Source organism: Chiloscyllium plagiosum, chromosome 16, assembly GCF_004010195.1.
Source record: "Chiloscyllium plagiosum isolate BGI_BamShark_2017 chromosome 16, ASM401019v2, whole genome shotgun sequence".
Lineage (NCBI taxonomy): Eukaryota > Metazoa > Chordata > Chondrichthyes > Orectolobiformes > Hemiscylliidae > Chiloscyllium > Chiloscyllium plagiosum.
Genome location: NC_057725.1, coordinates 20,895,137 through 20,908,466, shown reverse-complemented (window position 1 = coordinate 20,908,466; position 13,330 = coordinate 20,895,137). Strand labels below are relative to the sequence as shown.

At 42.8% G+C, this 13,330-nt stretch overlaps 1 protein-coding gene across 2 annotated transcripts in view; it reads left to right on the top strand.

The window, feature by feature from the left end:
* caprin1b (cell cycle associated protein 1b) overlaps positions 1-13,330 on the top strand; it is a 108,791-nt gene that overhangs the window by 51,819 nt on the left and 43,642 nt on the right. For both annotated transcript variants that reach the window (XM_043705514.1, XM_043705513.1), the window contains exons 10-11: positions 5,547-5,655; positions 6,686-6,747. In XM_043705514.1, the coding sequence (XP_043561449.1) occupies positions 5,547-5,655; positions 6,686-6,747 (171 nt within the window). The remainder of the gene's footprint in view (positions 1-5,546; positions 5,656-6,685; positions 6,748-13,330) is intronic.

Here is a 13,330-nt window from a genome sequence, read left to right as displayed (position 1 = left end):
TTTGCATTTCTTGCGGTTGCAGGGGAAGGTGCCGGGAGTGGAGGTTGGGTTGGTGGGGGGTGTGGACCTGACGAGGGAGTCACGGAGGGAGTGGTCTTTTCGGAACGCTGATAGGAGAGGGAAGGGAAATATATCCCTGGTGGTAGGGTCCGTTTGGAGTGGGGAAATGACGGCGGATGATACGTTGTACGTGGAGGTTGGTGAGGTGGTAGGTGAGGACCAGTGGGGTTCTGTCTTGGTGGTGGTTGGAGGGGTGGGGCTCCAGGGTGGAGGAGCGGGAAGTGGAAGAGATGCGGTGGAGGGCATCGTCGACTACGTCTGGCAGGAAATTGCGGTCCTTGTAGAAGGAGGCCATTTGGGTTGTACGATTTTGGAACTGGTCCTCCTGGGAGCAGATGCGGCGGAGACGAAGGAATTGGGAATGCAGTGAATAATCATGGGTGATTTTAATAAACATTGTTTGACTTGGGTTGGCAAAGGTGTGCATGGTAGTTTTGAGAGTTTCTTAGAGCTGCATGTTATAGAGCCAACCATAGAGTCAGATACTAGATCAGCTCATGTGCAATGAGTTAAAAATCTCACACCGCCAGGTTATAGTCCAACAGGTCGATTTGGAAGTATTAGCTTTCGGAGCGCTGCTCTTTTCGTCAGGTAGCTAGTGGGGCAGGATCATAAGACACAGAATTTATAGCACAAGATCATAGTGTCATGCAACTGATATGATATATTGAACCAATCTAAATTGCTGTTAAGTCTTTCTGTGCGATGAGACAAGATTAATTCATGATCACATTAGAGATTCTGCATGGTTATGGTGGTCATTTATATGGTTGAGTATCATTGTACATTTGAGGGAGAGAAGAATGAGTCTGAGGCTGGTATTTTAACTTTGTATTTAGTCATATCAAATGTAAACATTGCTGAAAAAAAAGATGGTTTGTCGAAACTGTTCACTTTGTACTCTTCAGGACAATTTGCAAGAAATAGCAAGGTAAACCAAAAACAAAAATTGTGTTGGGTGAAAGAAGAGTGCTGATTGGGTTGCAAATGGGCTCTGATAGAGATGTTACCCTGGCGAAGCCGTCAGTCAGTGATGAATAATATCTTTGTTGAAATATTAACCAAAGTTGACTCTGGTGCATTGCGAATGATTGTCACCTATTTGTTGAGTTGAAACAGACTCGGGTGCAGATGTTCTTACTATCTGCACAGAACATTACCAAGGGCAGTAGTCTAAGTGTGTCACACTGCAGGCCTAATAGGCGGTGCTATGTTGATTAGCATAATTCTTGCGTCCTCAGGATTACTTGGTAGATGGCATTTAATGTTGACGCTACATTTTGTATGGATTACCTTAATTAAAGGCAGTTATGAAAGCATGAATTTGAGTTGTAGAGTGAACTGGTGTATTCGGGTATGGGATACATGAGTAGATATGCAATGGCAGAAATTTCAGGAGATATTTCAGAATGTATGTAAGTGGTACATTCATTACTTCAAGTTCTTTCTCAATTAAATGTATCAACCTTGAATAGTTAACCCAATCTCGTCCCACCTGCCAGCACCTGGCCCATATCCCTCCAAACCCTTCCTATTCATATACACATCCAAATGCCTCTTAAATGTTGCAATTGTACCAGCCTTCACCACATCGTCTGGCAGCTCATTCCATACATGTACTACCCTCTGCGTGAAAAAGTTGCCATAGGTCTCTTTTATATCTTTCCCCCCTCACCCTAAACCTATGCCCTCTAGTTCTGGACTCCCTGACCCCAGGGAAAAGACTTTGTCTATTTATCCTATCCATGCCCCTCGTAATTTTGTAAACCTCTATAAGGTCACCCCTCAGCTTCCGACGCTTCAGGGAAAACAATCCCAGCCTGTTAAGCCTCTCCGTGTAGCTCAGATCCTTCAACCCTGGCAACATCTTTGTAAATCTTTTCTGAACCCTTTCAAGTTTCACAACATCTTTCCGATAGGGAGGAGCCAAGAATTGCACGGAATTTTCCAACAGTTGCCTAACCAATGTCCTGTACAGCTGCAACATGACCTCCCAATTCCTGTACTCAATACTCTGACCAATAAAGGAAAGCATACCAAATGCCGCCTTCACTATCCTATCTACCTGCGACTCCACTTTCAAGGAGCTATGAACCTGCACTCCAACAGTGTTCAGCAACACTCCCTAGGACCTTACCATTAAACGTAGAAGTCCTGCTAAGGTTTGCCTTCCCAAAATGCAGCACCTCGCATTTATCTGAATTAAATGCCATCTGCCACTTCTCAGCCCATTGGCCCATCTGGTCCAGATCCTGTTGTGATCTGAGGTAACCCTTTTTGCTGTCCACTACACCTCCAATTTTGGTATCATCTGCAAACTTACTAATTGTACCTCTTATGCTCGCTTCCAAATCATTTGTGTAAATGACAAAAAGTAGAGGGCCCAGCACCGATCCTTGTGGCACTCCACTGGTCACAGGCCTCCAGTCTGAAAAACAACCCTCTACCACCACCCTCAGTCTTCAATCTTTGAGCCAGTTCTATATCCAAATGGCTAGTTCTCCCTGTATTCCATGAGATCTAACCTTGCTAATCAGTCTCCCATGGGAAACCTTGTTGAACGCCTTACTGAAGTCCATATGAATGCTGTACCCTCATCAATCGTCTTTGTTACTTCAAAAAACTCAGTCAAGTTTGTGAGACATGATTTCTCACGCACAAAGCCATGTTGACTATCCCGAATCAGTCCTTGCCTTTCCAAATACATGTACGTCCTGTCCCTCAGGATTCCCTCCAACAACTTGCCCACCACCGAGGTCAGGCTCACCGGTCTTTAGTTCCCTGGCTTGTCTTTACCGCCCTTCTTAAACAGTGACACCATGTTTGCTAACCTCCAGTCTTCTGGCACCTCACCTGTGAGTATCGATGATACAAATATCTCCGCAAGAGGCCCAGCAATCACTTCTCTTGCTTCCCCCAGAGTTCAAGGGTGCACCTGATCAGGTCCTGGGAATTTATCCACTTTTAACCGTTTTAAGACATCCAGCACTTCCTCCTCTGTAATCTGGACATTTTGCAAGATGTCACCATCTATTTCCCTACAGTCTATATCTTCCATATCCTTTTCCACAGTAAATACTGATGCAAAATATTAATTTAGTATCTCCCCCATTTTCTGTGGCTCCACACCGTGCCGCCCATTTTGTGGGCGGCACAGTGACACAGTGGTTAGCACTGCTGCCTCACAGCGCCAGAGACCCGGGTTCAATTCCCGCCTCAGGCGACTGACTGTGTGGAGTTTGCACGTTCTCCCCGTGTCTGCGTGGGTTTCCTCCGGGTGCTCCGGTTTCCTCCCACAGTCCAAAGATGTGCAGGTCAGGTGAATTGGCCATGCTAAATTGCCCGTAGTGTTAGGTAAGGGGTAAATGTAGGGGTAGGGGTATGGGTGGGTTGCGCTTCGGCGGGGCGGTGTGGACTTGTTGGGCCGAAGGGCCTGTTTCCACACTAAGTAATCTAATCTAAAAAAAGGCCACCTTGCTGATCTTTGAGGGGCCCTAGTCTCTCCCGAGTTACCCTTTTGTCCTTAATGTATTTGTAAAAACCCTTTTGGATTCTCCTTAATTCTATTTGCCAAAGCTATCTCATGTCCCCATTTTGCCCTCCTGATTTCCCTCTTAAGTATACTCCTACTTTCTTTATATTCTTTTAAGGATTCACTCGATCTATCCTGTCTATACTTGACATATGCTTCCTGCTTTTTCTTAACCAAACTCTCAATTTCTTTAGTCATCCAGCATTCCCTATACCTACCAGCCTTCCCTTTCGCCCTAACAGGAATATACTTTCTCTGGATTCTTGTTAACTCATTTCTGAAGGCTTTCCATTTTCCAGCCGTCCCTTTACCTGCGAACATCTATCAGATAGCAAGAAAAGGCTATCTGATAGATGAGCAACAACATGCAACAGAATCTGTGGAGGAGCAAGCAATGACAAAAAGTTCAATAAGTAGGGTAAAGACTACTAGAGAGTTTTCTGGGAATAGAAAAGTAGATTTTGCAAGTTTCTGCCGATTTTTAAACACAAAGATTAAGTGTGTTTTGGTCCTTGAGACAGAATCAGAGCAATTTATAGTCAAACGTGGGGCGAGAGCAGGTGAACTAAATGGATATTTTGTGCCTCCCTTGACCAAAAGGCAAAAAGGGATCCGAGATGTACTTGTGCCTGACGGTGTGCAAGTCATGAAAATTGAGATAGTTAAATTAATCAAGGAAGGAGTACCAAGATGGTTATTACACTTGAGAGCTGACTCTCCTCCAGATCCTGAAGAATTTGATGCTAGGAACTTAAGTGGTTGCTGAATTTTGTTCCATGTTTGAAAAATTCCTTAAGTTCTGGAATGGCTCATCAAATGGAACAATAACTATTGTCCAATCTTTAAAAGAATAAGTCCATTTTGCTTTCTACTTTCTTTCAGATTGTAAATGTAATACATTTTTAACTGAACTTTTAATCCTACTTGTATTAATTTCACTTAGCAGTCTATTGTATGTCAGATGTGCTTTGAATGTCCAGATGCACAACGTGAGTTACATGACTTGTTCAGTTCTATTACCTGTTTGTTGCTCTAATCGATTAGTGGGAGGCTGAGGTGCACAAAATAGGAAGGTCGCAGGTTTAATTGTAAGCTCAGGTTCACCTGAAATTGGATAGCATAACAGGTAGGTTACAGCATTTCAAGAATTGCTCTTAAAATGGAGCAAGAGAAAATCAGTTAGGTTAATGCTAAAAAGCAGTCGTTTTGAGGCAAGATTAGATTCAGTGATAATTTCCAAGTTAGAATCTGATTTTCAGCATGCAGATACACACATGAAGATAAAACTATGAAGTAAGATCTTGGAAGGAAGTCACATGATTCAAGTTTCCACTTCAAGTTTGAGCATTATTAACTTTTACAAACCACAGAAGTATACTTTAGTATTGGATACTGCCTTCAGGGCAAGAAAAATGTTGATGTGTTTCAAGGCCATGGTGAATATATGTTTTATTTTCACTTTGCAGCAAAAACTGCAAAATATTGTATATAACATAAAAAAACTTTATAGTCCAATCGTAACAGTAATTGTTTCAACGGGATCGAATATTTTCGAACTGGAAAGCATGTCGGCCCGTTCTTCTCTATCTAGATTTGGAAGGAAAATGATTTGGTAGTTAGCCTAAGTGGTGTGTTTCATCTCGCAAACCAAATACAGCATTCAGGGAGACCATTTGGGCTCTTGGGATATCTGTGCTGATTCGGTACAAAAGCAATCCACTTGATCTCACTTGGTGGGTTTTTTCTTCCATATTGCAAAGTTGAGTTTTTTTAAGTATTTCTCTAGTTCTGAAATTGAGCAGGTCCCAAAGCCTGTGTTATATAGTTTGGGAAAGATATCCTATTTTATGTTGTTTATTAAAGCTTTGCTGAATATGCCAAATGGATTGTATGGTTTGGAGCTGTACTTTTTCAGGACATATTTCACATACTTGTATTTTTTTTCCCCCAATAGGAATCGATGATCGAGTTTGAGAGTCAAACAATTGACCCTGCTATTGTTTCAGCACAACCTATGAATACAGCACAATCCATGGAGATTCCTCAGATGATGTGTACACAAGGTAGTTGATTGTGCAGGCTTTGTGTTTGAACAGTAAACCAGAAAATGCTTTTTTTCCTTTTGAAGAAAACCTCAATTCAGAACTTTTGTGAAACTATCAGTTAGGTTTCTAATGGCATGGAGAATTGAAACTCCTATGTCTGTTTTGTTGGTCTTACATTTCATGTGCTTTCCCCTTTGTAAAATGATCCAAAACATCATCCATTTTCTCAAATACACAAGCGAATTTAAACTCTCTCGTCACCACTGCTGTTAACTCCTCCCTGTCAGTAAATTGTCAGACTACTTGTCGATGAGCAGAGCGTTTCTTCAGTTAAGTATCATTGTTGGTTCTCATTCTATCATTCTCCTTGATGACACTCAAGATGCTCCTCGGCGCCAACATACTGTCTCTGATCTTGACCTATTTGATCCTGTGTTAAGATACTGACTACATGGTTACACTATCCCTAAGAATGCTTGTTTCTATCTTAAATATGGCACAACTCAGTCCTGCTTCCTTTCATCTCTTGCTTAAACCCTTACCCAAACCTTTGTTACCTCAGCCTTTTGACTTTTAAATATACTGATGAGCCGATGATGTATAACATTAAGTCAGCTTGAAATTCTCATTCTTCACTGCCCATGCCTTAGTCGGACCTTTCTGGAACTCTCCAGAACCTTTCACCGTTTTCCTTTTAAAGACCCTTCTTAAAACCCCTCTCATTGACCAAACCTTGGGCCATAATCTCTGAAAACTCCATATATGGTGCAGTTGCAATTTTGCTTTATCAGGCTCCATGAAGCACTTGGAGAATTTTATGAAATTAAAGGTGTCATTGAGATAAAAATTTCTACAATTCTGTCATCCCAAGTATGTTAAGAAAACATAGTTATCATGGCGTCAGATTCACTCATTCAATAATATGATTTGCATTTTACTTTATTAATTACCCTACTCTGAAATTAGAGACTCAAGTTCTCATGCTAATCTGTGCCTACTGATCTTGTAATATTTTAATTGTAATTCCAAGTGCTTTTTTTCTCTCTAGTGCACAGTGAATCCAGACATGGTCAACCTAATGCTGTTCCTGTTCAGTCTGAAGCTACACCGGTAATTTAATCTTTCTAATAGGCTGACATTTGAATTCTAACACTGACGAAAATATTAACATACCTACTTTAAGTGAACAGAAAGAGAAGTTAAACATAAAGAAAGATCACGGATGACATGCAGGGAATTGAGAAGGGAGGAGTTGGAGGAGCCTCATCCCTAATTGTTGAGCAACAAATTTAAGGTTCTTGCAGCTTGTATGGAGTAGACGTAAGGGCTGTAGTGTACATAAGCATGTTAACTATGATCCAGAAGGCATTAAGATGCAGGTAGTTAAAAATAAATGTTGTGAGTGACGAGGCCAGGAAAAGTAGGGGGGTAGTTAGTACCATGTGCAGCAGTAGCAAGAATTCAGAAGATTGTGTTGCCTTCTTCATATTCGGTGAGAGGCATAAAACTGCTAGAGTTTATTTTATAGGTGACCAAACAGGGCTGTTCACATAAATCACAGTATAAATTAGACTTTTGCATGGACCTCTTTGATGTTAATGTTGATCTCTCTCTGCACCTTCTTGACAGCTGCAGCATTATATCCTGCACTCTATTCTGTTATCCTGATGCACTTGTATATTACAAACTGCCTATAAAACCCGTAAGGCAACCCTTTTTTCACTGTACCTCAGTACATGTGACAGTTATCCATCAAACCAAAATCAGAAAATTAGATGTGTATGCACTATAGTATTCACAAGGCATTTGAAATTGCATGTAAAATGGATAAACCAAATGGGTAGTAGCGATTTAAAAGATGAAGTGTTGAAACTGTATGAAAGATGGCTTTCTTGAGAAACCAGTTAGGGAACTTGCTAGTTTAGATTAAGTGCAATATAAGGGCTAGTAATGTTGTAAATAAGCCTGCAGAAAAGATTGATGATAATATAAAATTTTGTACGAATGCTCAAAAATTCTTCAGTCAGAAACTAGAGTTTTAAATCTAAACAAAGGAAGTTATTGAAGGTATGAGTCTCAGATTGGTTAATTTGGTTTAAGGCACTTTTGTAAAAGGTATGACAGTAGACAGCTAATGGTTGAACTTCATAAACTAGCCCATAATATGTAACAAAAATGTATTCCTTTAATGCTCAAGGAAACCATCAGGACAACTGTTTCAACAAGGGCTAACTAAGAAATTCACACTGTTAGTTCTAAGGAGCATTAACAAAAAGAAGCCAAAATAAAGGATTAGCCTGAGGATTGGGAGCACCTTGGAAATCTATGAAGTAGGACCCACAAAAGTATTAAGCAAGAGAAAATAAAATGAGAGGCAATTAGTGAGAAACATAAAGTGGACTGTAAGCTCTTATAAGTGATTATTATGAAAATGGATGCAAGAAAAAATAATTTGAATTGAAGTAGCTAAGTCCCCTTGGCCTGATGATCTCCACCCCAGAGTGGTGCAACAGGTAGCTATAGTGATAGGGCTTGTATTCAAAGATGTATCGACTTGAAAATAGTCATGGCAGATTGAAAGTTTTAACAATGTAACTTGCCCTTTACGAAAGGGAGTGAAAAGAAAAGGGAATTATTGACATAGCACCTAACAGTACAGGTAGGGAAATGCTGGAGCGTATAATCAAGGATGTGATAAGAATACACTTTCACGAAAAGTGATAGGATTAGATGAAGCCAACTTTGTACAAACTCAAAAACGTGAGTTTTATTGATGTCACATTAACAGAATAGATGAGAAGGGCCAGTGTTGTATCTTTAGACATGCATATAACTTTGAAGTTCCATTTAAAAGCTAAGTCACCAAAATTCAAGGATGTGGGATTAGGGGAAATATACTGCCATGCATTTGAAAACTGGTTAATAAACAGTATGTAGGGAATTGGAATAAATTTGTCATTTTGACATTGGCAGGGTGTGATGAGTCCACGAAAACATGAACCATGATCTTGCTGAATGGCAGAGCAGGCTCAACAGGCCAGTTGGCCTTCCCCTCCTATTTCAAATGTTATGTTTTTTATAGCAAGGATCAGTGCTTGGGCACCAGTTATTCACAATTTATATCAAGGATTTGATGTTGAGGTAAAATATTTGCAAATTGTAGACACATGCTGATCCAACCAGTGATGCTCACATACCATGAGTGAATTCAAAGAAAACGCTTAGTCAAAATATGACTTGTCAGAAAGATGAATGGGTGCTTCAAGAGGATTTGAAGTCCAGTCAGTGAGTAAAAATAAAATTGGAAAATGGAATACAGTGGGGCGAATTAGAAGGTTATCTACTAAGGGCGGCACGGTGGCACAGTGGTAGTGGGCGGCACGATGGCACAGTGGTTAGCACTGCTGCCTCACAGCACCAGTAGACCCGGGTTCAATTCCCGCCTCAGGCAACTGACTGTGTGGAGTTTGCACGTTCTCCCCGTGTCTGGGTGGGTTTCCTCCGGGTGCTCCGGTTTCCTCCCACAGTCCAAAGATGTGCAGGTTGGGTGAATTGGCCATGCTAAATTGCCCGAAGTGTTAGGTAAGGGGTAAATGTAAGGGTATGGGTGGATTACGCTTTGGCGGGTCGGTGTGGACTTGTTGGGCCGAAGGGCCTGTTTCCACACTGTAATCTAATCTAATTCAAAAAAATACTTTGGTAGCCAAGACAGAAAACATAACGTAGGGTTCTGGGTCACAATCATTAATTTTCGGATTTTTAAGCAGTTCCAACCACTTCCAGACCCCTGGTTCCAGACACTGGACTTAGTTAGGGAATGTGAAATGAAGGCAGTAGACAAGACAAAAGGCAAGTATGACACAAGAAATATAGGTAAATGCAATGAACAGGGAAATTGACATAATAGTTACAGTCCTCCATATAGTTTAAGTACAGTATTAAACACAATTGACCCGAAAGGCAATAGTTCTAATTACAGAAACTTTAATCATACTTCCTACCCTTGGTCCAAATGCACTGTCACCACCTGTTTTCCCCTCCATGCTAGCTAACATTAGGGTCTCGGGACTTTCAGCTCACTATGGAGGAAAATGAGATTTTGAACTGCGCCAGGTTGCTGAGCTTCTCGTCAGTTCTCTTAGTGTCAGTTCTCTTAGTTTGGAGCAGGCGAGTGTCTGGAAGCTCTTGTTGGGATCGCACTTGTTTGGCCTCCCCCTTTTTGGATGTATTTGTTGTGATGATGCTCTTTGTTTGGCTTCCCGAATCAGCTTCTGTTTGGCCTGTGGTTCTGAAGCTGCTTTTTTTGGGATGGAAGATAGACAAGCAGGAGGCTAGAAGAATACAGAAAGCCAAGAAGCATCAGGAGGTGGAGAAGTCAACTTTTCGGACATAGCCCTTCTTCAGGACTGGGGTTGGGTGTAAGAGGAGCTGCAAATAAAGGGGGTGATGAAGTGGGGATATGTGAAGACAGGTAGAAGGTATGACCTGGTTGGTCAATGGGAGGAATGAATCCAGTAGGTGGCTGGGAGGAGTGGAAGGGTGGGGGAGGGGCTGGGAAGGGTGTCGAGGGAAGGGGATGAAGGTTATTTGAAAATGGAGAACTCAGTGTTGCATCCTCTGGGCTGTAGGCTACCCAGGCAGAAGATTCGGTGTTGTCCCTCCAATTTGCGGTTTGGCTCATTGTGGAAATGGAGGAGGTCAAGGATGGTCATGTTGGAAAGGGAGTGGGAAGGGGAATTAAAATGGGTGATGAGTGGGAGGTCCGGTTGGCCCCTGCAGGCCCGGCTGCGATGCTCAGTGAACTGTTCTGTAAATTTTCGTTTGGTCTCCCCAATGTAAAGAAGACCACATCGGGAGCACCTGATGCAGTAAACTAGGCTGGAAGAGAGGCAGGTGAACCTCTGTCACCTGGAAGGACTTTTTGGAGTCCTGGATGGAGGTGAGGGGGGCGGTGGTGGGGGTGCAGAGGGTGATGTGCCAGCACGTCTTGCATCTTTTCTGGTTGCAGGGGAAGGTACCTGAGGATTCAATGGGAAGAGCGACACAAACCAAGGGCTGTCAAAGGGAACGGTCCTTGTGCAAGGCAGAGAGGGGTGGGGAAGAGGTGATGTTCTTGGGGTCTAATTAGAGTTGGCGGAAGTGTTTCAGGATGATGAGTTGGATGCAGAGACTGGTGGGGTGGTAGATGAGGACAAGGGGACTCTGTCTTTATTGCATTTGGCAGAGATTGGGGGTGGGGGGGGAGGGTTTCAAGCAGTGGAATGGGTATTGGAGGTAGTGCAGTGGAGGGCTGTCTGGATGATAGAGGGAGGAAAAGCATGTTGTTTGAAACAGGTAGACACCTGGGATGCTTTGGGAGTGGAATGTCTCGTCTGAGACGATGTGTTGGGGGTGGAGGAATTTGGAGAATGGGATGGAATTCTTGCAGGATGCTGGATGGGCGGAGGTGTAGTGCAGATAGTCATGGGAGTTTATGGGTTGGTAATAAACGTCCATCTGGAGACTGTCACCAGAAATGGAAAGGGAGAGGTTAAGAAAGGGGAGTGAGGTGTCCGAGATGGACAAAGTGAGTTTGAGGGTGGGGTGGAAGTTGTAGATAAAGTCGATGAACTGCTCCAGTTCAGCCTGGGTGTAGGACGTTGCATCGGTGCAGTGCAAGGTGTAACGACGGAAGAGTTGGGGCACACTGCCTGTGTAAGTGCGAAAGAGGGACTGTTTGACATAGCGAACAAAGAGGAAGGCAGAGCTGGGGCCCATCTGAGATTTGGAGGAAATGTGATGAGTTGAAGGAAAAGTTGTTGAGGGCGATGACTAGTTCAGTGAGGTGGAGGAAGGGTATTGGTAGAGAGGGGCTAGATCGGTCTATTGGAGAGGAAGAGGCTGAGGGCCTGGAGGCTATCCTTGTTGAGTATGGATGTGTAAGGATGGCACATCCATAGTGAAGATTAAGCGCTGAGGGTCAGGGAACTGCAAGTTTTTAAGAGATGGAGGGAGTGTTTGGTGTCGTGGATGTAGGTGGGAAGTGCCTGAAGCAAGGGGGAGAGGATGGAGTCAAGATAGGATGAGATGAGGTCGGTGGGGCAGGATCATGCCAAGACGGTGGGTGGGCTGTGTAGTTGGGCATTTGGATCTTTGGGAGTCAGTAGAACCGGGCAGTTAGGTGCTGGGGTCTGAGATTGGAGGCAGTGGAGGGGAGATCACCGGAGGCACTGTGGGCATGGACAATGAGAGTGGTTTTGGCATGATGGGCGCGGTGAGGTCATGGGCAAGGGAGAGGTAGGATGTGGTGTCAGAGTTGGCATTCAGCCTGTGTGACATACAGGTCTGTTCTCCTGACCATCACCCCATCTTTGTCAGCAGGTTTGATGGTGAACTTGGGGTTGGTGCGGAGAAAGGGTGCAAGAGTTGGGGCATAGTGCCTGTCTTGGTACTGATAGAAGGTAATGGGGAAGCTTGTGCAAAAGGTTCTGTCAGTTGGGATCAGTTATATCGATTGTGTGACCCTCAAGTCTGTAGTTTTCTTTATGCACTTCATGTCTTCTGAAGTTATGATTTGGAGGTGCTGGTGTTAGACTGGGGTGTACAAAGTTAAAAATCACACAACACCATGTTATAGTCCAACATGTTTATTTGGAAGCACGAGCTTTCGGAGTGTTAATTCATCAGGTGGTCGTGAAGTTAATTGGCCTTCTGATGGTTAGAGTATGTGTGAATTGATTTTGACTGAAGTTGAATGCCTGTTCTTGCTGCAGGCCCCATACTGTCTGTGCTGGATAGCCTGAGGTGTAAAATCTCTCTCTGGGCTAGAGTCTGTTAAGTTTGGTTGATTGTTCCTTTTAAAGAGGAGGTGAAAATTGGGATTCCAGGCCAATCAGTAGTTTGAGAAGGTCATCTGTGTTTTCCCCAGAGCTCAGTCCAGCTCTCCTATTTACTTTTAAAAGTTTTGTGAAGTCCAGTATCTTGTCCAGTGGTTTAGACGATGTGGATTTTGGCTTGATCTTCATCATTCTTCAATAATGGAAGATTGGATTTCCAAGGGACTTGGGTGTCCTTTTCATGAGTCACTGGTAGTTGACGTACAGGTACTTAAGAGATTATGCATGATGTAATATCTTAGCAAGAACTTAATATACAACAGCAGTACAAAATATTTGTGGTAGTATTCATAGACTATATTATCACTTGTATTTTTTAAATGAAAGGAAGATGGAAAGCACATAATAAGTACTTTACCAATTTCATCAAATGGTTGTGGAGCAGGACCATAAAACAGAATTTATAGCAAAAGATTAGTGTCATGGAACTGAAATGATATGTTGAACAAACCTAGATTACTGTTAGTCATTCATCTTTTAGAATGGGTTGTTGGTTTCGATTCATGAATATGTAGATCCCAGATATTCTTTCAAGTCACATTCCCAAGATAATTTAAGGTTAAAAAAAGTGACATGTCAACTCAGAGTGTGAGGTTAGAGTCTAGGTAAAAACAATGACTGCAGATGCTAGAAACCAGATGCTGGATTAGTGGTGCTGGAAGAGCACAGCAGTTCAGGCAGCAGCCGAGGAACAGTAAAATCGACGTTTCGGGCAAAAGCCCTTCATCAGGAATAAAGGCAGAGAGCCTGAAGGGTGGAGAGATGAGCTGGTGGTGGTGGGAGAAAGTAGCATAGAGTACAATAGGTGGGTGGGGGAG